The sequence below is a fragment of the Filicampus tigris genome, chromosome 3 (genome assembly GCF_054856515.1).
Source record: "Filicampus tigris isolate MCC_2025a chromosome 3, RoL_Ftig_1.0, whole genome shotgun sequence".
NCBI lineage: Eukaryota > Metazoa > Chordata > Actinopteri > Syngnathiformes > Syngnathidae > Filicampus > Filicampus tigris.
Genome location: NC_141219.1, coordinates 17,258,487 through 17,283,131, shown reverse-complemented (window position 1 = coordinate 17,283,131; position 24,645 = coordinate 17,258,487). Strand labels below are relative to the sequence as shown.

The following is a 24,645-nucleotide window of genomic DNA, read 5'->3' as shown; positions in this document are numbered from 1 at the left end:
AGACACCAACATGCACATCTAAGCTGATTATGCGTTTGTTTAGCTGCCTTCATGAGATTGTTGTGGCACTGCTATGGAGTGCTAATAAGACATCAATATTACAGTCTTGCGAATACAAACAAATTCCGCAGTTGTAAGGCTCTCCTGCTCGGTCCGAAAAGGTCACCGAGACAGGAAGATGCAGACGAGCAGCACATAAGGCTCGGGCCGAAGGTCCATTGTATGTGCCGTGAATTACACAATGTGGCCTTTCCTCCTGATAGCTGGCAGCCTGCTTAAAGCTCCCACCCAAACAAAGCCCATTGAGCTCAGAGGATATCCGTCCTCAGCAGAAGACAAAGCTCTCTTAACGTGTTTGCCTTTTATTAACCATGCATTGTCCCCCCACCCCCACCCCCTTTAGAAAAACGGCTTTGAGCAGTTCTGCATCAACTTTGTGAATGAAAAACTGCAGCAAATTTTCATTGAGCTGACACTCAAGGCTGAACAGGTGACGTTCCTCAACTTCATTAATACTCTTTACGTTTCAAACATTTCCAGCCTCAATGAGTGGTTTATATTCCGCATTTTCTTCTATGTATGTGTTTGTAGGAGGAGTATGTTCAGGAGGGTATCAAGTGGAGTCCTATTGAGTACTTCAATAACAAGATTGTCTGCGATCTCATCGAGAGCAAAGTAAATAAATTACCTCCCGATGTATGCATCCAAGTTCTGTGTAGACGCTTTGTCATAATATTCAGAATGATAACACACACTTCACAAATATATTCACTGAAAACGTCATTGGGTATGCCTTTAAAATCTAATGACCCAGTGCAACAACTGTGTAGATGTAGGAAAAAAAAATTTAAAATGCATAATTAAATAATGGTTGAATTAAAATGTCTTGAATAGACCTAAATAAATGTTTAAAAACAAATAATTTCTTATAGCTTATAATGTAACCATATTGAATTTAAAAGCTAAGTACAGTTGTACTGTATTTGGGCTGTGCTGGGTTCCGCTACGCCAAGCCCCCCCCGGTAACTACCAGAGGGGAGCTGGTAAGTGTACCACACTTTTGAGAATCACTGATTCAAAGGTATTGGGTCAGTATCATATTTCAGTATACACTGAAATATATATACCAATAAATAAACTGGTACCTAAATATGTTTACTTCCTTTTCCTGTCTGCAATGCTAAAAGTACGATTGTGGTATTTCGTCGAGTAGCTTAGTGTGTGATTAAGAGTGATTATAATGAGATTCATCAGTCCCACTGAGATGTTTAAGAGGTTTAAAACAAGCTGCTAGTGTCCGAGAGGAGGCATATAGCAGCTCCATATCAGCGCCTGATGCTTCAGCTGCAAGTTCACATTGCCCTGAACAAGACACTACTTGTGTGTGTGTAGAGTGGGACACACTGTTGACTCAAAACAGGACAGTATGTGTCCACAGGCCCCCGCACTGCTCCACACACGGTCACATTTATACTGTGGCTTTTACAACTCTCCTCCATGGTCAGATAATCCTCTTTAACCAGGATACAAATCAGGGGCCATTTATCATCAACCTTTTATGGGGCTTTTTCGGATTGAGGCCCATCATTGTCCTTGTGAATTGTCTGTCGGCCTTATATTTGTGTTTTCATGACACGTTTGGATGAATCTATCAATAATGGGAAAACAATGATATGAAGGTGGATTACCCAATTGTAAATCTTTGTTCACTAGTCAATCGCAGGGCACAAAGCCATTCAATCTCACATTCACACCTATGGTCAAATGTTTGAAGAAAACCTAAAACGAGGGGGATAAATGTGTCACTTTAATCACAATATTGTTTGATACAAACCGTTTTTGTTACCAATCTTCTTTCTTTTTTTAATTAATTGTACAATAGTTGTACAGTTGGCAATATGCTTGTCACCATTTGCTATTTATTTTCACTTCAATTTGTTGCTAAAAATGAGATCTAAATGCATCTTGTGAGAACATTCTCTTTTCACCCCCAAAACTTTTAGATTTTCCATTAAATAAGTACAGGTAGCACTGTTAGAAATATATATAAGTCAAGCCTCCTCAGAATTTATTTAATACACATTAATTGCAAGCAGACAATGTCTATGAACAGCAAAATATGTGCCGCTTGCTGAGAGGGTGACCTTTGACAGGGTGGACATTTTTGGCTAACGTTAGAATTTAATGATCACATGGCGGACCTTCATCAGCCACATAACATTAGCAAGCTAAGTATGTACTGTTTAGTCAATGTATTTGACTTTCTGATTTCTGATTTCCGTTGTTTTTTTTTTTTGTATCAATTGGCATTTCGCTATGACGGAGTGGACATGTTAAGGTTGACAACATCCAACTCTGCACATATGATGACAATTATGAAGCATAAATCCACATTTTTATTCCGCAACTATTCACTGCTTTTTACAGAAAGAAAGAAAATCTATAAACGGGAATTTGAATAACATTTAACAGGTCGTTGCATACATACGTTTTAACTGAAAACACAATCAGCCCAATCCTCCTCGCCGGAAACCCCCCCTTCCTTAGCAGAGGTTGAACAACAAAAAATACTTAGTACCAAATGTAAGATCTGCTGTTAGGGATATGATAAATCTGTGTTTTTCCTTTACCTCCCAGAATCCTCCCGGCATTATGTGCATCCTGGACGACGTGTGCGCCACCATGCACGCGGTCGGCGAGGGGGCGGACCAGACTATGCTGCAGAAGCTCCGCATGCAGATCAACACTCACGAGCACTTCAACAGCTGGAACCAAGGCTTCATCATTCACCACTATGCTGGCAAGGTCGGTCCGCTCTCCAGAAACATGAACACGCACATTAGGTACACGTTCAAAATCTCAAGACGTCTGATGACTTTACAAAGTTAATTAAACTCAGATTGACTGTCAGGTATGCATGTAACAATCGGCGTTGGCCTGTCTAAATTTAGATCCTCCATCACCTCACCATAGTTCCTTTGGCACCAAGACAAACAGTGCAGGAACGCAAGTAAACAATCTAACCCTAACCTTAACACTCACAGGCACATATTCTCTATCCTCAGCGAAAAAACAATTTTATCAGTTTACTGACTCATAGTAGTTGTGAAGCTCTTCTTCATGTGTGTCTCCAGTCTTCATGACTATATCATACTGTCCCTTGTGGCCTAGTCACACACACCAGAAGGAGCTGTAATAAATTAATCATGATGCTCAAACTGTTAAATTCTTGACATTCTATTTATGTTTTTACAAAGTGAAGTACTGTAAAGTGATATTTCTTTATCAAGAAACACATCACAAAAGTTGTTGGGGTTTTTTGGGGAGGCTGGAACGGATTCATGGCATTTACATTTATTTCAATGAGGAAAGATGATTTGAGTTTAAAGTGTTTTGAACCTGGTCACAGAATGAATTGTTAACAAAATTATATTTTATACTTAAAGGGGAAGTCAACACAACAAGGCATTCTGATAAATATTGTGTTTGTGGAATATGAGAAATTTTGTCACAATTTTGTCACTTTTATCAACTGAAAATGACATCGAAGTTGCTCAGGGCGCAGGTAACGACCAATCACGGCTCACCTGTTTTCTGAAGCTGAGCCATGATTGGTCGTTATCTGAGCCCTGAGCATCTGTGATGTCATATTCAGTCGACAGAAGTGACTAAATGGCCACCCCCTGAGATGGCTAAACACGGGTTGGTTTTTGCTGCTTAACTTATATTCCACAAACACAATATTAATCAGAATGCCTTGTTGCAACTAGTCGGCCTGCATAGAACATATTCTTGAAAAAAATATGTTTGGGTTGACTTCCACTTTAAGCTTTGTTCCACTCCATATATTTATGACCAAAAAGCTACCCCACCTTGTAAAGTGGTTAGTGGTGTGCAGCATTATTAAATTGCTATTTTTGTGGTGTCAGTATGGGAATTGCTGCTGCTCCCTATAAATATAGCTTACACTTCTGGTGGTTATATTTCTGGTCATGATGTCATCGTCTTTTTTAGGTTCAAACTCACACTTCTAAAGCATTTCTGCTTTGTCTGCTTTGTCTATTTATATAGGTTCAGCACACCTGTGACGTAACAGCTTGACACTTAATATGGAGCCATATATATATATTTTATATTCATTTATTTTAAGCCCTGGTCGTTACCGTGCTCCTCCAGATGTTTGGTGGCCTTGGCCTGGCACATATGCCGCGTGCTTAATTCTCTAATAACTTGAGCGGCTCGCATGACCAGGCTACCTCCATTCTCAGGCTACGACGGTAGAGGAATAACAAGGCTCAATTTATGCTCCACTTTTAATACCACAACACCTGTGAGGCATAAACTCATCTTTCCTCAATGTCATAAAATACAATCCATCGATTTATGGTCACATTATTTTCCCACATGTGCAACTTTCATCAAATTTAACCTGTGTGGCTTAACCTCTCATAATGGCCCTCTGCTCCTTTCCAGGTGTCCTACGATGCAGACGGATTCTGTGAAAGGAACCGAGACGTCCTTTTCACTGACCTCATTGAATTGATGCAGAGCAGTCAAATGTGAGTCATTTTTACAGTATTTCATTGCAGCCACCTGTGTTCACATTCGATGCATTTGTTGTCATTGTTGCGGGCTTATCACCTTTGTACGTTAGTTACTTGCATGGCAGTGTCTACCGTTTTTTCTCAATTTTCAACATGATTTTTTTATTTCTTTAATGATGAATTTGCTCCCATTAAGGCAGCACGGTGGAGTAGTGAAGTCTCTGTTGTGTATAAGTGTACATTTAAGTTTAAATGGTTGTTTGTCTATACTAAGAAGTTCAACCTTTTGTTTCCAAATTTTGTAAAAACACACTTGAAATCTCCCAAACACATGTGGAAAATGTGCGATGGTCTGATAAAACAAAGGTTGAAGTTTTGGGCTATAAATCCAAAAAGCTATAAATCCTTAAAGGTTTGGCGGGAACATAACACTGCTCATCATCAAAAGAACAACCTTCAGTGAAGCATGGTGGTAGAAGCATCATGTTTTGGTGCTTTTTGTCTCTCTAGTTTAGTCAAGGTGGAGGGGAATTATGAACGGTTCCAAATAGCAGTCAGTTTTAGCACAAAACCATCAGCTTTCTGGTAGAATGCAAACAAATGTCAGGTAAAGCCCACTAGAACATCTGAACTTTATTTGCGGTTAATCACAGGCACTTTGAATGGTGGCGGCTGTGTGCCGATTGATTTAGCATGAGTTTGAATGTGATGGATTAATTCTGAATCCAGCCACACCCCTAGTTCTTAAGGGTGTGCACACTTTTGCAACCACATTATCTCAGTTGTTTTTATGTACTTTTCCTTTCGAAAAGATTTCCTTTTTTCCTCCCTCAATTGATTTGTTACATAAATAGTCGAAAAAGTTTTGAAAAGAATGATCTTTGTCTTGATTTTTGTAAATCATAAAATCTGGCATTTGAATGGGTGTGCCGACATTCTAAATCCACTGTGTGTGCCCTGTCATTGACTGGCCTCCAGTACAGGGTGTAGCCCACCTCTCCCTCAACGTCTACAGGAATTAACTCAAACTCATCAGAAAACATAATTTAGTACAAGTGGATGGAAGTTTCCCCATTACATTTTGGGTGATAATGCATGCATAGATGAAGCCATAAATGAAAGCAAAATTTCCCAAAATCCAAATCTGATTTCAGTATTTGTGTTGCTGATGTGGACTCTTCTTTTCATTTTGATCCCTTAAATCTGGGTGAACACTTCCTTTTTAGCTGTAAAGCTCCTACGTGGTAGCCATACATTCAGACATGTGGCAATGTCAGCGTCAAGGCAACTTTTGTGATGCAAAAGAAGTCTGGGTGGGCGGGCAAGCGGGATTACGACATGACCTTTGAAACGTGTCTGGCTGCAGTCGAGATATACATCTTTCGGGGTCAACCCTAGTTTGGCCTTCACTACGGGGGCATCGTTGAGAGGGTCAGCTCTGGTGGTGGTGTGGTTCCTCTGGATTTCCGTGTGTCTAAGGAGCCATCTGTGGAAAGCGTACTTTATGGATACCCTCTAACCCCACCTCCTTTGTGAACCAGCTTTTGTGATTTCGGACACATGCAGCATTCCATATATTGACCGTGGTACCTTGATATATACGTAAGGATGGGAACTGATAAAAAAAAAAATTGGGATACAAATTATGCCGTTTTCCATAACTGTTTAGCAGTTTAATTCCTTATCGATTCTCATTGGGTGGGGGAAATAACAAAGAATACATAAACAAAAAACAAATAATTGTCCTGTCAAAAATAACATTTAGTATTTGGTTTTGGCGAGTCTTCCCCACAGGGACATCTGAGACAGCTGAAAGACGGATCTGAACATTTTTTTTTCGGCTTCCCGCTCAAAGTGCTTCTTAACTTTCCCTCCACTGCGTCGGTAGAATCACACCTGAGAACGAGAAGCTTTAAGCAGCCTCACCATCGGCATGCTGCCGGTCAAACATCTGATGCATTATTATTATTATTATTATTATTAAACAATCTTTTGAGGAATCGATCAGTAGAATCGGGGAAGCCAACAAACAATTCCTTGAAATCAGTTCTCGTAAAGAACCTGTTTTTGAGTTCCATCCCTGTTTAACTACCAGACATTTTCAGACCCTCTTTTACCCTAACGTTTGAAAAAAATAGAAAAAAATATAAATAAGTTCCTGGGATTGAATGGCTGGACTGTGAAAAGACAAATACATTTGTCTTTGCCAATGAATCAGTTAGGAATGACGATACCCTTCCAGCTGCTTATTGATCAGTACAAAGATTCAAACACAAATAGAAAACGAAAACGCTTCTGCGTGGAGAAGACACCCACTGAAATTTGAAGTTTTCTTGTTTTTTTTTTTCGTATTCATATTTCACAACACCGTGCTTTATGATTAAAAACATGTACAAAAAAATGGTGGTAGATTAATGACAATTCATTTCAGTGGGGGAAACTGATTTGACACAAGCAAATTGAAAGTCAAGGTACTAGTCATGTACATGCAATAAAACATGTGGCAGTCATAAAGGAAGCTTGGGAAGGAAGGGAACCACCTTGTTCTTGAAAGTACCAGGTTAAAAGATAAGAAAGAAATGACCAGTGTCAGCTGGGTGTTACTCGTACACACAAACTGCGGGGGCTTTGTTCTCAAGCCACCCAGCTTCGAGGCCCACGCTCAAATCTAAATAAACCTACATCGAGGGCGAAGAATTCCGACTCGAGAAAGAACAATAAAATAACAACGGCGATGTGTAAACTGTAGCGCAGCTTAGTGCAATATTTTCTAATACGAGTACAAAACGAAGTGAAAACATGTGTAGGAATTGCTGATATCTCCCCGTAGCATTATTGCCCAAGTCATTTTGTAACTTACTTGTAAGATAAGAAAAAAACCACAATTGATTCACCCTTTGCAGATGACCTGAATGACTGAGAATCTACACAGACCTGAAGGAAAAAAAACATTTTTTTAGCACGCACATTGGTATTTCTTATTGATATTGTCACAGTAAGTTAAAATGACTTTTTGGCAATTTTGCTGTTTAGAGGTATCACAATTACTATTAATTGCCACCTCATGAATTACGCTGATCATTTATGTGTCCTTAAAAAGTATTTTCGACGCTGATTAAAAAATGTATTTTTTTCTACGGCATCAGTTTTTTGAGATATATTTTTGGGGGTTTTTTAGGTTTAGCCCATAAGATATTGCACAATACGGAATTTACCATGCATTGTCATTTATAGCTATGGCATTTCCTAAAAAAAAAATCCATCTGTATCTGAACCGAATCCCTTTTCTTTTTGTAATTAAAATAATGGTTTGTTGCAGCCTAATGCTATTAGGCTAGCGATATAGGGGAAATAAATGAAAAGGGTGCCTCCAAAAATAAAATGTAGCACTTGTTTTGCTTAGCGGATGAGTAACCATCAAACAAGCTGTGTCATAGTTAAGCATGTGGGATCCATTCTGAGGTCCACGTTGTTTAAACGACTTTGTTGTGCTTTTTGCAAAAGGCATTTCCAGTCAAAAGGTTGTCATCAGTTCCCTGATCAAGTGAAAGCCAGCACATTTGTGTTTCCACTTTCTCAGGGAGGATTTCTGTGTGAACAAGTCATTTCCCAGTTTAACGATCTACACTTGTGACCTTGGGTGGATTTGAAATGTAAATGGATGACGTTTGTCGGCGACCTTTCGGTTGTTGAATCATTAACTGCCTTTTTGTTTTGCGCTGCCAAGAGATGATGTTGAATGGACGATGACGGCGACTGACTCTGCTCACTTTTGTGCTCCCAACAGAGCTTTCTTCAGAGCTCTCTTTCCTGAAAACCTCAATGCGGATAAAAAGGGTCGGCCCACTACTGCAGGCAGTAAAATAAAGGTGTGTGCTTGTTTTTGTTTTTCTGTCTTTTGTGTGTGTTTCAGTGATGTGTGTGTGTGTCTGTGTGTGGGGGTGTGTCTGTGTGTGTGTTTTTGTAGGATTGAACTTGTGTGTGTGTGTGTTTCAATGTGCATATTTGTTTGTGTTTGTCACAGGTGTCAAACATGAGGGGCGGGGGACCCGTTTCCGGTCCAACTAGAGCTGTTCGATTAAGCGATTTTGAACCGAAACCGACTTTTCTGGATCAAACGATGTTAAAAAACGTTCAAATCGGCACGTTCGATTTTTTTATTTTTGGTGTATCTAAGCCACCGTAGTTTCCTCTACATTTCCGCTTCCTCCCACGAGCGCGCAGTCCGAAACGAGTTAATAAATCGGGCAAAAATAGATCTGTAGCGTAGTGTGTGCCCCGCATGTACAACACAACCCGTGAGCAAGTAACTCAACGTCTGAAAGGCGTCACTTTTTTTCTCCTCTACAACGAACCTCTGGCCAGACAGACTATGCATCCACTGAAGCTTGACAGTGCATTGTATTATTGAGTGACAGTTTTGCACTAATCATTGATTTATGTTTAAGTGAGACCAGGGAGAAATGTGAAAGGCTAGTCACTAGCTGGTTGGCAAAATGACTTGCTGACAGACTGTTTGGTTTACAGACTTGACTGTCTACCTTCTCTCATTTTGATGATTTCGTTTCAGATGCTATATGCACTTTCTTCTTTCAATATTGGTTTAATTAAGAACAGATCTGAAAATTAATTGTGTAAGTAAAATGCTGTTAATCCCAATGGATTGTTCTGTGTGTATTAAGTTAAATTAACTGGCATTTTGAGTTCAAAGAAAGAAAAATTCAGTTTGAATAAAAGACATTCAAAATTTACAAAGAATTCGTATCCGTAAAATCGGGTTTGAGAGAAAATAATCGGGATTTTCTTGTTAGGCAAAATCGAACAGACCTAGGTCCAACACATCATTTTATGTGGCCCGCTAAATCACATTACGTACTTCATGTTTCTTGCTAAAATCTGTACCTAAACTGAGAATTGTCTTCACAGCTCTTGTATCGGATCCCTCTTGATTGTGCAGGGATGCCTAACGGCCAGCATATTGATAATCCTTTTGTTTTCACCCACCCAGAAACAAGCCAATGACCTGGTGAGCACACTGATGAAATGTACTCCCCATTATATCCGCTGTATCAAACCCAATGAGACCAAGAAACCCCGAGACTGGGAAGAGGGCCGGTAAGCGAGCAAGTCATTCTAACCTCTTTCATCACCTTCCTGCTTCTTCTATTTTTTTTTTAATTCTCCATCTAAAGGCCATCGTACCGTGAGGGACGTTCCCCTTCTTTATCGCTTTCTTTCAGCTTCCCGCTCAGAGGCTTGAAAAGTACTTGTATTGTATTGTTCACAGTCTCTGAGCTTCCTGTTGAGTCGGACCCATTAATTAGCACCGGGACCGCTGTTTTGACAGGAAGTACGAAATAGATTGTCGGAGGCACATGTTGGGGAAAAAGTAGCTCATATGCATACGCTTACGAAGTAGTTAGATTCTCAATGACATAAATGTATCTGTCTATTGATACTTGGAATTCTACTGGAGGGATTGATGCCAAGCCTGATTCGTGCTTCGGTTACTTGGTTAGCTGTTTAGCATAATTATATAAGAAATTGGGGCTAATTAGTACAGCGATCCATCCGATCCAACAGATGGCAAAAAAAAAAAAGCTTGCAGTGTGTGGCAGTTGACATCAATTTAGTAATACGTATTACCAAGTTAACACATACAGGATTCTCTCAGCACATAACATTTAGTTTCACTTAACTGAGTCATAAGGTTCAGGGTTCAAGTTCAAAGCACTTTCATTGGGCATTTTTCAATAAATGTATCTCATGCTTTAAACTCATTTAAACTAATAATTAAACGCACTTTATAAAGTATTTCTTAGCACCTGCTCTCCTCCTTTGGCTGAGAATGAATGAAAGGCTATCATATAATATTAGTTTGACGAAACAAAAAGTAACCAAAAGAGACTCACTCACATTTTTTCAAATGAGAGCCAAAGCGTGCTTGCTTCAAGCTATTTTTCAATCCCATTTGAAATGAAAACCCTCAAAGTCACATAAGACAAATAAACAGTATATTTAAACGCCAAATTGTTCAACCACACCTTATAATTTCCTCTGACAAAAGTCCACTACCTTTTGCTAACATATAATGTGAAATGTCGCGGGCGAAAAGAAACTAGCATAGCATGTTACACTAATTCCGAAACCTTCAAACAACTGCTACTTTAACACACACGGCGCAGCAACACACCAAACAAGAGCATACAACAAGTCTAAATTCCGACTTGCCCGTATACATTGAAAACCCATAAAAAAATGATTGCTTGAAAATCTGTGATACGGCGAGGGCATGAACGATGAATATAGCGAGAGTTCACCGTATTAAGCTTTAAGGTAGGTCAGAGCTCTAGAATGGTGTTCTGATTCAGACTGCGACTTCATACAAAAAAGGCAGTGGGCTATCAATTCGTTAATTCTTGTGTTTGTGTGTGTCCAGTGTGAAGCACCAGGTGGAATATCTGGGCCTGAAGGAGAACATTAGGGTGAGGCGTGCTGGCTACGCTTACCGCCGCGTCTTCAGGAAGTTCCTCAACAGGTAACGCAACCGCCACCTTGAAAAATCCTTTTCATTGCCAGAAGCGGCACATTTAAAAGATTCTCAAGAACCGCTTTTTGGGGGATTTTCTAATCAAACTTTAGGTTAGCATCAATTACGAGCTGGACATTTTACACAGTTTTTAAAAAAAAATGTTATGTATCCTTTATTTGAATGAGCGAAGGTCATCATCATTGAGATTTTGAAAAAAAAAAAACAAAAAAAAAAAACAATCAGCATTAAGGAGGGGCAATTCAACATTTGGCTATAATTACCATGGCCAATACAACTACTTCCCTAATTAGGATAGATGACGCACAATCTTTAACTCGCCTGTTCAAGAGCCTTATGAAAGCCAGATACAATATACAACATTGCTGTATTTTTAGGGGAAATTTGTAATTACTGTGTAGCATTTTAGCATAATGGAGATTGCAATGAGTCTTTAATTAGTCACTAAGATGAATACATTTGTTTAAAGTGGCCATAAAAGCTCTTCAAAGAAATTCATGGCTTGGTGAAATCTGCAAATATTCTGCTCCAAAGTATTCACAGAGATCAACTTCAGCAATTACATGAAATTTAAACTTACAGCATGCTAAAGTCTGAATCCCTTGCGTGTCTAATGCATGAGCAAACGCAGCGACTGGCCGGACCACCAAGCAGGCAAGCAACGTAGAAAGAGTAACTCAAAAGTCTTTACTCCAATTAGGGTTGAACAAAAAGGTGCTACTGACGAGTAGATATTGTAAGTTCACACTAAGTACAGAATAAGAAAACTGAAAGGCTAATTAAAAATAAAGTGTGAATGATGAGTAGGGAAAATAGTCATCAACAATATTTCAGCAGTAAATGGGTGGGCAAGGAAGGAGTACCAGGCAAATGCAGGCATTCACAAGAAAAAAAAACGAGAGCACAAATAACATGCAGCTAGAGAACAGAATCCAACGTGGGAGCGAGACATAATGCAGCTCAGCAAAGGGCAACGACAAAGGAACGATGTGGTGTGTTCCTGGTGTGGCTGCAGAGCTTTCAACACCTCCCTGCACCTTTTGCCAAGGGCCAACCCATGAAGAGCCAACTGCCCCAAGAAAAAAAAAAAAACGACAACAAAAAAACACGCCACCGGATGGATAATGGCACTCCTCAGTGAGATTTGCTGATCTTTGTTTTTGCAGGTATGCCATCCTGACCAAAGAGTCGTGGCCTTCGTGGCAAGGTGACGAGAAACAAGGTGTCCTTCACCTCATGCGCTCTGTCAACATGGACCAGGATCAGTTCCAGCTGGGCCGGACTAAGGTGTTCGTCAAAGCCCCCGAGTCGGTACGTTTGGCCTCGGATCATTGCCCTCTCATGTTTTGTTTTGTTTTTCTTTTGCTCACTGACTTTAACTCCACTAAGTCATACATGCTATATACTTTTTATTTAAGTGTAGTGTGTTGCGAATCCTGCCACAAATAGTGAAACTCCAACAGGAAATGACGCCCAAATAAGATTTATATTTGCCTGTAGTTGCCACAAGATGGCGGCAAACCGCTACACGAAGCTCCTCAACTCACTTCAACATCAGTCCTTGGCAACAAAATTGCACCAAAGCACGACTTTTATATTAGACATGGCTTTGGCCCGAGCACCAAAACAATGAATGAGTGGTTGAGATAAACGTTTTAAACACCATATTAAGGCATCACTGCAAAGCTGATTGAGCATTTATTTGGTATCCTTGATATTCATCTGAAGGTACATGCAGTAATACGCTCTCTGTCTTGGCTAGTTAGACAAATCACTGCACTAGTAGAACTAGCGCACACCTGTAGACCGTAATGCCCACTAGCAATTTTGCCACACGAGTAACATGTAGTTATCCTACAAGTGTGCGGAAATGTGATAAAATAGAGGAGTAAATGTTACTAGCGACACAGTCCTTCCGGTGCACTAAAATTTCGTACTAGTGAAGCCAAAGGACATACTAGTACATGGACAGAAGGATATGGAATAAATGCTGGGCTTTCCATCGGGATCAGTATCCAAAATCGCAAGCAGCTCGTCGACGTATGGGAGGAGACGCCACCCGAGCCGTCGCTGCGCGTCAGCACCGGCTCAACAAAGTACGCAGTGTGGTTGCCGAGTTGACACAACATCCAATAGGCTCGTCTTTTTTCCACCCTGGCCATTTTTTTATGAAAGCGCCACTTGTGTCGAGTCCGCGCTCGTACTTGTTGAGATTTGTATACATCACATCACGCGCGCGCACGCACGCATGTGTAGAAATGAATGCACAGACAACTTAGTCTTAATTCCCCCTCACAGCTGATGCTGAATGTTACTTATTCACCAGCGGCCTCCCCCGCCTCACGCTCAAAGTCCACGTCACTGAGGTGCGCTTATGAAAGCCAAATATGACACAAAATGAAAGCGGCTGACAGGCTTCTCAAAACAAACCTTTCTCTGCGATAGGACAGAGGCTGGCTAATTAGTTTTCAGACTGAAGCGGGTTTTTTTTTTTCTGTCGGACGAAACAAGTGAACCTTGTTTGATGTTTGATGGCCAAATGGCCGCAAAGACCCAACGTGATGATGGATGATCTGGCGAGAGCCGTCTTTCATACTGTTAAGTCAAATATGCATACCCTGGCTGAAGTGACTTTTTGCGTCGAATGGGTCGAAATGACGCGTGTAAGTGGAAAAATGAAAAAAAATATTCTAAAGGATATTGTCAAAAATATAATAGTAAAAGTGTGAAGTCGAGGAAGGACAAGCGGCAGTAAAACAGGCCAACATTTAGATGTCAGTGGGTGAAGCAGGGCGAGACTAGCTACATACTAGGTGTCGTTTAACCAAATTCAAGATTGTAGGAATAAGTCTTAATATCATGATTTAAACATTTTACAGAGGTAGCAGCTTTCGCGAGAAAATCCGTTTTTTTCTTGTTTTGCTTGGATTAGATTTCAATGTTTTAATTTTGCTGCTGTGACAATTGAGAATGTATTGAATATGCTCCAAGCAAAAATAATAAGGATAATAAAGCACTATATACCTGGGGGCAGAGTAATAAAGATATAAATGTATCTGCAGTTATATTAAGTCTTCTACACAGAGGATAAAGAATACACGCCTGTGAGTATTGTTAAATTATCCGTCTACATGTACTGATGCACCATTTCTGTTCAAATATCTATTTGTAAAGGGCTATCTATTTGTAAAGGGCTATAACAACGTGACACTTATGCTGTTTGATTTTTTGTTGTTGCGACGACGGTGGTGCCATGGTGTGTACTGACGAAGTGGCTGGGCTGGGCTGTGCTGTGCTGGTGGGCAGGCAGGATGTTTAGTCTGGTAGTCTTGGAGGCCACGGAGTGTGATTGCATGTTTTTGATAGTCTCACACGAAATGACATGTAGAATAACACCCAAAACAGCTGTTTTTCTTGAACTGGGAAACTGACTTTTCCTTATGGCAAAACTACATAGAAAAGAATTTCTGACATTGAGCACAACTAATTTAAAACAGCCGCCTTCATCCACACGCCATTAATTCATCCCCGAAGTTAGGCTTTTACCCTTTTTGAGCATGTTCTTTTTGAATAGGTTACTATAGGTGATAGATGATAGAAGCGTGTCAAAATGTAATTTTAAAATGTTGACTCGGCAGCATTAGTGTGACACAAAATTCATCGTCAGTCATTAGCAAAGCTTTTCTTTCGCCACAGTGCCATCTGCTGGATCAATCAGGGCACTGGCCAACTTGCAATTTATCTGTACTTGCATGACTCAGAATAGGATAATAGTATAGAACATTGTTTGTGTCCAAATATGGGCAATTTAATGGCTTTTTTTCACAAACGTATACTTATGTCCACACGTTACTAACTAGTTTTGGCGGGGAATTAACAAGTTTTGGTGGGAGATTTTCGTTCATACTTTTTAAATCAGTGACAGCCTAATTACTAATTTTAGTGTTTAGTAACTCAAGCAAAATGGAGTTTTTTCATTTTAGTACCGTACTAATCATGGCAAACTAAGGTTTCCGCCCGACAGTGACAATATTTTACACTGGAAAAATGTCACCAAAATGTAATTATTTACCTTCTTTCATGTAGTGGAAGAGCAATTCATTGTTCTGCCTGTCACTATACGTTGCTAGCAAAGATAGATATTACTTGTAGTAAATAATGATTGTTTGAAGAATTGTGTAAAATTGGATAATTTCCCGCAGCACACCTGGATTTTTTCACGGCACTAGTTGGGAATCATAGGTGTACAAAATGGCTGTCTTTGTGGTGTTAATGTATTTAAGTCTAGTTTTAGATGAGCTATTCTGTCCTCTTTTGTCAGCTTTTTCTGCTCGAGGAGACCAGGGAGCGCAAGTTTGATGGCTATGCTAGAACCATCCAAAAAGCCTGGAGGAAATATGCGGCCCGCAAGAAGTACGTCCAGATGCGCGAGGAAGGTTAGTGAAGTGTCACATGTAGGTCCAGTGTGTCCAAAGCGCTTTGCTCAGATTGTGTGTGTGTGTGTGTGTGTGTGCGTTTGCGTGTCTGTGAAGCATCTGACCTGCTGCTGAATCACAAGGAGAGGCGGCGACACAGCCTGAACAGAAACTTTGTGGGAGACTACCTGGGCATGGATGACAGGCCCGAGCTGCGCCAATTCCTGGCCAAGAGGGAGAAGATCGACTTTGCTGACAAAGTCACCAAATATGATCGCCGGTTCAATGTGGGTTTCAACCTCGGTTCTTTACTCCTTTGCGGATTCACGATGTACTAATGAATTATATATCTCGTGCTCAGCCGATCAAGAGGGACTTGATCCTGACGCCGAGGTCGGTGTACCTGATAGGAAGAGAAAAAGTGAAACAGGGACCTGAGAAAGGACAAGTGACCGAGGTGCTCAAGCGGCACATCAATGTGGAGAAGATCTTGGGACTGTCTTTGAGGTACTAATTCGTGCCAATGAAAAGCTGTTTGAACATTTCTTCCATATCCTTGATATCCATCTTAAGTTTCAGGTCCTAGTATGCTGTTTGTCTTCCTTATTAAGATAATTCACCGCACTAGAAGAATTAAGTTAACATAACTTAAGCCTGTAAAACAGTTGGAATAATCACTCATTCCAGAAAGAGTAACCTCACTTAAAATGTTTCTTTTTTTTTTTTTTTTTTTTTTTTAACTTAGTTGTTATCAGTACAGTAACATTTTGGAGCATTTACACTTGTTTTCTGAAGCTGAACCATGATTGGTCGTTACCTGAGCCCTGAGCAACTGTGATGTCATTTTCAGTCGACAAGTGGCAATATGGCTGCCCCCTGAGATGTGGATTTTAATACTTGTCATATTCCACAAACGCAATATTAATCAGAATGCCTTGTTTCAACTAGTAGGCCTGCATACAACATATTCTTGGAAATAAATCTTTTGGGTTGACTTTGCTTTTAAGTACTGGTAGGCCATTGGATAACACAAAACAAAATGTATTATTATATTATTGTTAATAAAGGTAGAAAGCCCATTTTAATTTTGAGTACCGGTAATAATTTTGAAATAAAACTTTATTCACTTGTGTTACTTATATACCATAATTTAATATAATAATTTAATATTGTTTAATATAATAATTTTCTGAGTTACTTGTAATCAAATAAAACGATTTTCAAAGTACTTAAATTGTCTGAGTTACTGTATTAAACTTAAATGACCCTTGATCCATTTCCTAATCATTTGAGTTGAACTAACTCATCAGGTTTTTTTTCCAGTGTCGTGAGGACAATGAGCGTACTAGTACTAGTACTAGTTGACCTAAACGAGTGGTCAGTTTTGCCTCACTAGTAACATGTAGTTGTCCTACTAGTATGCTAAAGTTGTCCTACTAGTCATTACAAGTACCTGGACCTTAAGATAACCTCTCTCTCTCTGTCCTCACGAGTAAGATGCACTGCACCAGTAGAACAATTAGGGCGCACTAGATTGACTGATAGACTGACTGTGTCTTACGAATGACATTTTTGTTTGGTTATATTTCACTACTCTGTGACATTCCTGAAGACTAGTAGGACAATTTGGCTTAAGAGTAGGACAACTACATGTTAATAGTGAGGTAAAACTACTACTAGGCCTTTTGGTGCTACTAGCAAGGGTCCAGTAGGCTACTAGTGCATGACACATGCCTACTAGTTTGACCTAGTAGTGTTGCCAGTACAGCATAGTAGTTCACTCATAAAGGTTAATTGTTCACTAGTAGGCCAAAAGTAGCGCTAGTAGGGAGTAGTTTGACTAGTAAATTCAACTACTTTATGTCTAGGAAGGCACTAGTTCTACTAGTAGCGCACATGAAAATAATTGTCATGCTTAATATTGTGGTTGCAATTTTGAGTAGTGCAGATTGTACTGTATCATACTGAGAGCTGTTTCTAATGTTTTGTCACCACTGCAAAACTACAACTACAATAAATATTAAAATATTTATTAATTAATTATAAGTAATAAACATGTTGCTGAATTGATACTTGTGTAACAGTGTCCAGAAAAATAGATCCTGTTCACATTTATAAAGGCAGATCTTTTTCATATATCCTTGTGTAGCAGATATCTGATACCAAAGCCCAAACAAACCAGGAAGTACTTTCTTCATTACTATTATTCATATTAATACTATTAATGTGATGACATTATTTACAGTTTGTAACCGCTAACATGTAAATACGTGTTTTTTTTTTCCCCAGCACCCTACAGGATGACTTCATCATTCTACACGAGCAGGAGTACGACAGCCTGCTGGAGTGTGTCTTCAAAACGGAGTTCATTAGCTTACTGGCCCGCAGGTTCGAGGAGAAAACCCAGAGGACTCTACCGCTCAAGTTTGGTAACACGTAAGGAGACTCTCTCACACACACTCACACACACACCCCCACACGCACACACACACACACACACACACACACACACACACACACACACACACACACACACATGTCCAGATGAATAAAGAATTCATGCCCCCTGTTAAAATGCCTATGCCATGACAGCCATAGGATATGGGAGATTGTCACGTCGGACACCGCCAGAAACTCTAACGTAACTGTAACTGTTTTTGTAGCTTCCCTGACCAGCTAGTGAGTCCCCATTTATCACAGGTATTTTTTTTTAAGATCCTCCATCAATAGCGGATATAGAGTGACCACAAATATATAGCTACGGGTAATAGTGTTACCTTTCCCACCATAAGTAGGTTTATGTTATTTAAAGTTATTAAAACATGTAAATCTGAAAATAATTGATGTTTGATTATAATTACCATTAAGAAAAATCTGGGCAAAAAACATGAATAAGTGGAGGATTGAGTAAAAAAATAAAAAAAATGCAAATAAGCGTGGGGCTTTCCAACAATAACTGGGAATAGGGTCCAGGTAAAATCTGTAAAACTGTGAATTTGCGAATGCCAATCCGCAAATATACAACGATTCACTATAATGCGTAACGTCATCGACGGGCTAACGGAAATTAATCCAGATGTGACGTAATTCCAAACCTTCAATAAGTGTTCCAATGCAGCAACACAAACAAAGAGCGCATACAACAAAACAGAATCAAACACTGAATATTTAAACCCCAAATTGTTCAACCGGACTCTGATTTTTATCTAATGAACGTCTGCTAGCTTAATGCTAGCATAAAATGAAAAATGCCTTAACAGGGATTAGCATGGATGTTACCATAATTACAAAGCTTCAAACAACCGCTACTTAATACAAACAGAGCAGCAACACATACACAGAAAGCATACAACAAAACAAAATTAAACATTGTATATTTAAAACACCCATGTTATTCAACCAGACTATCATTTTATGTAATGAAAGTCCTTTAGCTTAATGCTAGCATAAAATTCAAAACACCTTTGAAAATATTGCGCTCACTGTAAAGCTTGAAACAACTACTAGTCTACACAAATGAAGCAGTAAAATACAAAGAAAGATTATAACAATATTCACAAGCATATACTTTCTTTCCATCCTCTTCTTGCTCTAAATTACGAGCCGCGTCTTCCAGCAGACCACAGAGCTACCCAGCATGTTGTGGCACAATGTGATACAACACTGAAGCTGCGCAAATGGAAATTTCGACTTGCCTGGATACTGTAAAGACCTTTTTAACAGGGTTGTGTACAATATTTTTCTACTATAGACAGACAGATCAGTATGGATCAGTAAAGTCCAAATCACAACACACTAGCGGATGTCAAGGCTGGACAGTGAACGTCTTTTTGTTTGGATGTCAGACTGTCGTTGAAGCTGAAGAAGGAGAATTGGGGCATCATAAGTGGGGGAGCTGGCTCCCGACAGGTCACCTTCGTCCAGGGTCAGGGAGACATGGCCGTGCTCAAGCCTTCCAGCAAAAATCTGCAGGTCAGCATCGGGCCGGGACTTCCTCGGAACACGCGTGAGTAGAACCACATCGGAGTTGAGAAAGTGAGCCCCGGAGATGTGCGCAAAAACCCACTTGCGTCGACTTCCTTTCTCAGGTCCCTCCAGGGCCAGCAACGTCCAGAGACGCTCTCGAACACACCAGAATACGCCGTCGCGGGCCGCGCCGGGACCTCCAGGTGCTGTATTCACGTGCTCCGTTCTCAACTTTTTGGGTTCAGCAGAACGATTTTTCACCTCAGAATACTTACGTAATTAAACGTAGACAAAGATAATGACACAAACAAAATAGGCAAAACAAATGGGACAGATTTTTCTGTTGTCACACAATTGCTATTGGCAAAATGACACTTTATTGGAAAATAGTCAAATGTTGTGCCCGTAATTCACATCTTTATTGTTGTAAGCGTTAAGGGACCCAAAAGTAAGTACGTTTATACATGATATATTTTTTAATGGATTGGCCTTTTTGATCGTATCGGAATCGGCATCAGCCTAAAAAAAAAATCTGTATCGCTCATAGGCCCTAATCTTTTTCCGCTCTCCTCATCACAGTCGCCCACCAGAACGGCGGGCTGAAGAATAGCAATCACATGGCCAATACGCGGAACTCGCTATATCAGCACCAAGGCGACGCCATGCGCCCTCACCTCCCCAGCAACCTCAGCCAGCCCAGGGAGAGGGGCAGCGTACGACCACAACCTGGACCCAATCTGGACTTTCTCAAGGTTCCTGATCAAGGAGCTGCAGGGTGAGGAATCTCACACACAGTATTTGCTGAGGCTAATGAGGCAATATTGATAAAGGGGATTCTAAGCGACGTGTGATTCTACGCAAAACACATACGGGTGATTGCACAATTGGAGGACGATTGAGGCCAACTTAAATGCTGTAGGCGACCACTCGAGGGCCAGATTTATAGCAAAAATGCTATTTTAAATATGGACAAAATACGTGCTAAATATATACTCTCAATAAATTTCATTTTTGATAATACATTTTTCAATACATGTAGAAAAGATCCACTATCCTAACCCAACAACAAAGGGTTTAAAGAAAACTACAAATGACAGAAAATGTCCTCCAATTCTGTAGTACATATTGAACACACGACGACATCCAGGACGATGCATTTCCAGGGTGATGTTGGTCATGCACACACATGTCTCGAATTTGACATAATTTGGCTAATGTACTCTTTTTGTAGTCATGGAGTCAGTGGAGCTGCTTCAAATGGAAGAATGTGAGTGTTTGCTGTGTTTTGGGTGGTGGTTAGATCACAGTACAAAAGGTTTTTAATTACAGATGGCTTTAACTCCACTGCTGCGACGCCTTCAATTGCAAAACAAACATCCCATAATAGCAAAGCGGCGCGCTTTGCTTTCAAGCTACCCGAGGTTGATGTTTGTATTTGTGTGTGTTTGGGTGTGTGTGTGTGTGTGTGTGTGCTGTCACATTGTACACGAAAAAAGTTGGTTTATTATACAGGTAATATTGGGGACTGCAGTATAATTTACGGTACTTGGATTCATTCTATTAATCGGATTTCCATAAAGTCATTGAGTTTTTATTCCATATCCAACTTAAGATCATATTAGTAGGCCAAAAGAAGCACTATATTGCATTTATACTATTAAAAATATCTTACATTTACAGTAGTGGCAATGTCTGTAAAAAAAAAAAATAATAATGATAGTAAAAAAAGTAATAATAATTCAACCGAAAACAACATGGCTCTCTCAATGCTGAATGCTTGTCCCTAGTTATTCATATAATAAGGGAAAGAAAATCCAAAAGAAAAATAACACATTTGCATTTTCAGTGTGTCTGTCACCCTTCACACTATAACAAAACAATTATTCCCCCCCTCCCCCCAACTAATAACATGGGGAAAAACATTTAGTCAGAATGCATTTACCCAATATTAAATCTGACAGTAAGAAAGAATACTTATGTCAGCATTTTACATTAGTCATTTTTTTTTCAGTTGAATAGCACTAATTGATATGTTTGTATCTTGGCATTCACACAATAATTTGATTGCTATATTATATCAGAATTTCATTTTGCTGAATGCTTGTGTCAGTATTTGCCCTTTTTAAAAACGATTTTCCCACCAATTTCATGCTTGCCTCTCCGCATGACGCCCATTGAAAAGAAAAATATAGTTGTATATATTTTTTTATCCTCTGTGAAAAATGACAAATATTGCATCAGCCTGCTGAGGACCATGTGACCGTCTCCATGTAGATTCAAATGTCTTTTCCTTTTTCAAAAAAAACAAAAATGTTGTTTTTTTGGGAGGTAGGCTGGAATGGATTAAGGGCTTTTTCCATTGATTGCAGTGCGGAATGTGGATTCTTGTCTCTAGTAGAATCATTCTATTAGAAGCGTGGACAATGCGTATCGTATCATGCAGTGAAACAGCTGATCGGCTTCTTGTGGCGGCAATGGTGCGGGTGTTACGCGGTCATGCGGGTGACACTAATATAACGTTGTTCCCGTTGATGTGTCGTCGTCAGAGCTCATCGACCGTCAACCACCAGACCTCCACCAGGGGGCGGACGACCCAAGCCTGCACCCAAGCCCAAACCTCAGGTGCCCCAGTGCAAAGCACTGTACGCCTACGACGCCCAGGACACGGACGAGCTCAGCTTCAACGCCAACGACATCATTGACATCATCAAAGAGGGTATGTGTGCATCGGCATCACGTATAGAAAGGAGACATTTGAGGTTGTCGTTATTTTGGACAATCAGCATGTGTCTCTCAATCTCCCTCTGCGTCCAGTCTGCAAATGAATGGTGCCCCTCAAAGCTAGTGAAATAAGCAGTTTCACCTGTGCATGTAACATATTTTCTTTTAGTTAAATAATTGGTTAATTTAATAATTGCTACATTGTTTAAATAATAAAATATCTAATTTGTCAAAAAAAATTAAAATGAATTAATTTAGTATAAAAACTTCTTTACATATACATTTGACAACATGTTTACCTGTATCATTACATGGTTCAGTAAAATACCAAGATAAACTATTTTAAATTTTCATTAAAACAAATTCACACTGGTCAACAACAAATTTTAATCAGCGATTGCTGTGATGTGTCCCTAAATACATTTTTGATGCTGATTTAAAAAATGTCTTTACATTTTTGTCGCACATCAGGTTTTTGAAATATGTTCATTAAAATAAACATATAATTTAAAGAATATAAATGTTATCTAGTTATTATTATTATATAATAATAATAGTTATTATTATTATTGACAATAATGATAATGATTTTGTAACTGACAACTGACTTAATCTGATGAATGTTTGTTTCAGACGCTTCTGGATGGTGGTCAGGACGTTTGCGGGGGAAGCAAGGCCTTTTCCCCAACAACTATGTGGCCAAGATCTAGGAGGAGGAGGAGAAGGAGGACAGACGGACGGACGGGTGGGACGAAGGAGTTCTTCCGAGATCCCTCCTGGTGGAGCGTCAAGAAGCACTGTGGGATTTCTGGATGAACCCTCCACTACTGCCTTGCATAGTCCATGAATGTAAACTCTCATTGTCAGTCCACTTCCTCCACACAAGAGGACTACTTTTGTTCTTTTCGGAAGTGCTGAACAAAAACAAACGACTATTTATTGTATTTATACATGCTTTCTGTCTCCTGATCACCTTTTTGCTGAGGAACCCTTTCAAAATTACAGTACACATAATCTGGGAAATGGCTGTGATTTTGGTTTTTTTTTTTAACCCTTTTTATGAGATGATTCCTAAAAGATGCCGTCATATTTATTTATGTCAATGCAAAGCTCGCAGGGAATGGATGTTAAGTAGTGATTTTATACCGTTCTTAGACACCAAAGATAGTAAGCATCTCTGTGTGTACTGTAACCTGAGCACGCTGTCTGTGGTGTGTTAGCACTTTATCAGTACAGGTACTACTACCTTGGACACACGCTTTGTCGAGTCAAGTAACGAAGGCCCCACCTGATTTTGTTTACACTTTTACACAATTGTATTTTGAGCTCCCTTTCTGTATTTGAGTTCACGTGGAAATGCCGTTTGAACATTTAGGCCAAGAAAATGCACTAGTATGCTCTTTGTCCTCACTAGTAAAACAACTCAAGAGCAGTAGTGGAATGATTAGTAAAGCCACTGCTTATTATATTTTCACACTCTAAGTAGGACAACTTGGGCTACATGTTACTAGTGAGGCAAAATACTTGGTATTTGTGCATAACTACTAGTGAAGTGCTAGATGTCATCTTGTGGAATTTTATATTGGCACTAGTACTAGTGTCACAATTGTCAACTAGTGCACGTCGTTTTCCTAGTATGCCAAAGTTTCCCTACACACATTTTGTTTTCCTCACTTGGTGGTCAATGAGAACACTAGTACATGAACCTTAAGCTGGATATCAAGGATACGGAATAAATGCTCCAATGGCGTTTCCCTATGAGTTCTTGTTGGTAAATGAAGAATTGTTGTACAGTATATTAGTCTGAATACTCACAGGGTCGCTTTAAGGCTTCTCTCACACACATGACGGCGATTTGTTTTTTCTTGTTCACAGAAGTGACTTTTTGCCCTTTATTTTTTTCGTTTTGTGCACTGCAAGTTGCATTTTCTTTCACATTCCTCTCACTTGGTTTTGTTTGACCAAATAACCACATTGTGCTCTAAGTTGCTTCATCAACTGCTGGGACTTATCATCACTTTGGAGCTTGGATGGTTTAAAAGCATCCTTGTGCAATACAAGACAGTAAATTAGACTTTTTTTTTTTTTTTTTTTTTTTTTAAATAAAGCATGTATTGTTGAACAACTGTTTGCTTTTATTTCCAACGAATGTACCAGGACCTAAGTCTTAAGCGTTGTGTGAATGCAGAAGAGCGCTCACATTTCTCACCGCACCATTCCAATTTAAATTGTCACCTAATACAGGGCACCATGGAAGCTATTTTTCACATTCTTCAAATTCCCTCAGTTTTCATTCAATTTAACAATTTTAACAAATAAATACATTTTACATTTATATTCACTCCCTCTACATTTTTCCACTGATACAAGAACTTCAAAATATTAGCTCATTCAGGACATCTTGGGAAATACCATCACAGTAAAATAACGACCAAATAAAGTGATTTTT

At 39.6% G+C, this 24,645-nt stretch overlaps 1 protein-coding gene across 3 annotated transcripts in view; it reads left to right on the top strand.

The window, feature by feature from the left end:
* Positions 1-24,321, top strand: part of myo1ea (myosin IEa) — a 65,447-nt gene extending 41,126 nt beyond the window's left edge. For 2 of the 3 annotated variants that reach the window (XM_086026187.1, XM_086026186.1), the window contains exons 13-30: positions 404-490; positions 592-675; positions 2,638-2,805; positions 4,474-4,559; positions 8,332-8,413; positions 9,553-9,659; positions 10,984-11,082; positions 12,261-12,405; positions 15,416-15,530; positions 15,627-15,796; positions 15,871-16,016; positions 17,799-17,945; positions 19,355-19,515; positions 19,598-19,678; positions 20,055-20,250; positions 20,707-20,742; positions 22,022-22,191; positions 22,830-24,321. In XM_086026187.1, the coding sequence (XP_085882313.1) occupies positions 404-490; positions 592-675; positions 2,638-2,805; positions 4,474-4,559; positions 8,332-8,413; positions 9,553-9,659; positions 10,984-11,082; positions 12,261-12,405; positions 15,416-15,530; positions 15,627-15,796; positions 15,871-16,016; positions 17,799-17,945; positions 19,355-19,515; positions 19,598-19,678; positions 20,055-20,250; positions 20,707-20,742; positions 22,022-22,191; positions 22,830-22,906 (2,157 nt within the window). In that variant the 3' untranslated portion in view covers positions 22,907-24,321. The remainder of the gene's footprint in view (positions 1-403; positions 491-591; positions 676-2,637; positions 2,806-4,473; positions 4,560-8,331; positions 8,414-9,552; positions 9,660-10,983; positions 11,083-12,260; positions 12,406-15,415; positions 15,531-15,626; positions 15,797-15,870; positions 16,017-17,798; positions 17,946-19,354; positions 19,516-19,597; positions 19,679-20,054; positions 20,251-20,706; positions 20,743-22,021; positions 22,192-22,829) is intronic. The other variant, XM_086026188.1, reaches the window with a different exon arrangement.
* The last annotated feature ends 324 nt before the right edge of the window (positions 24,322-24,645 follow it).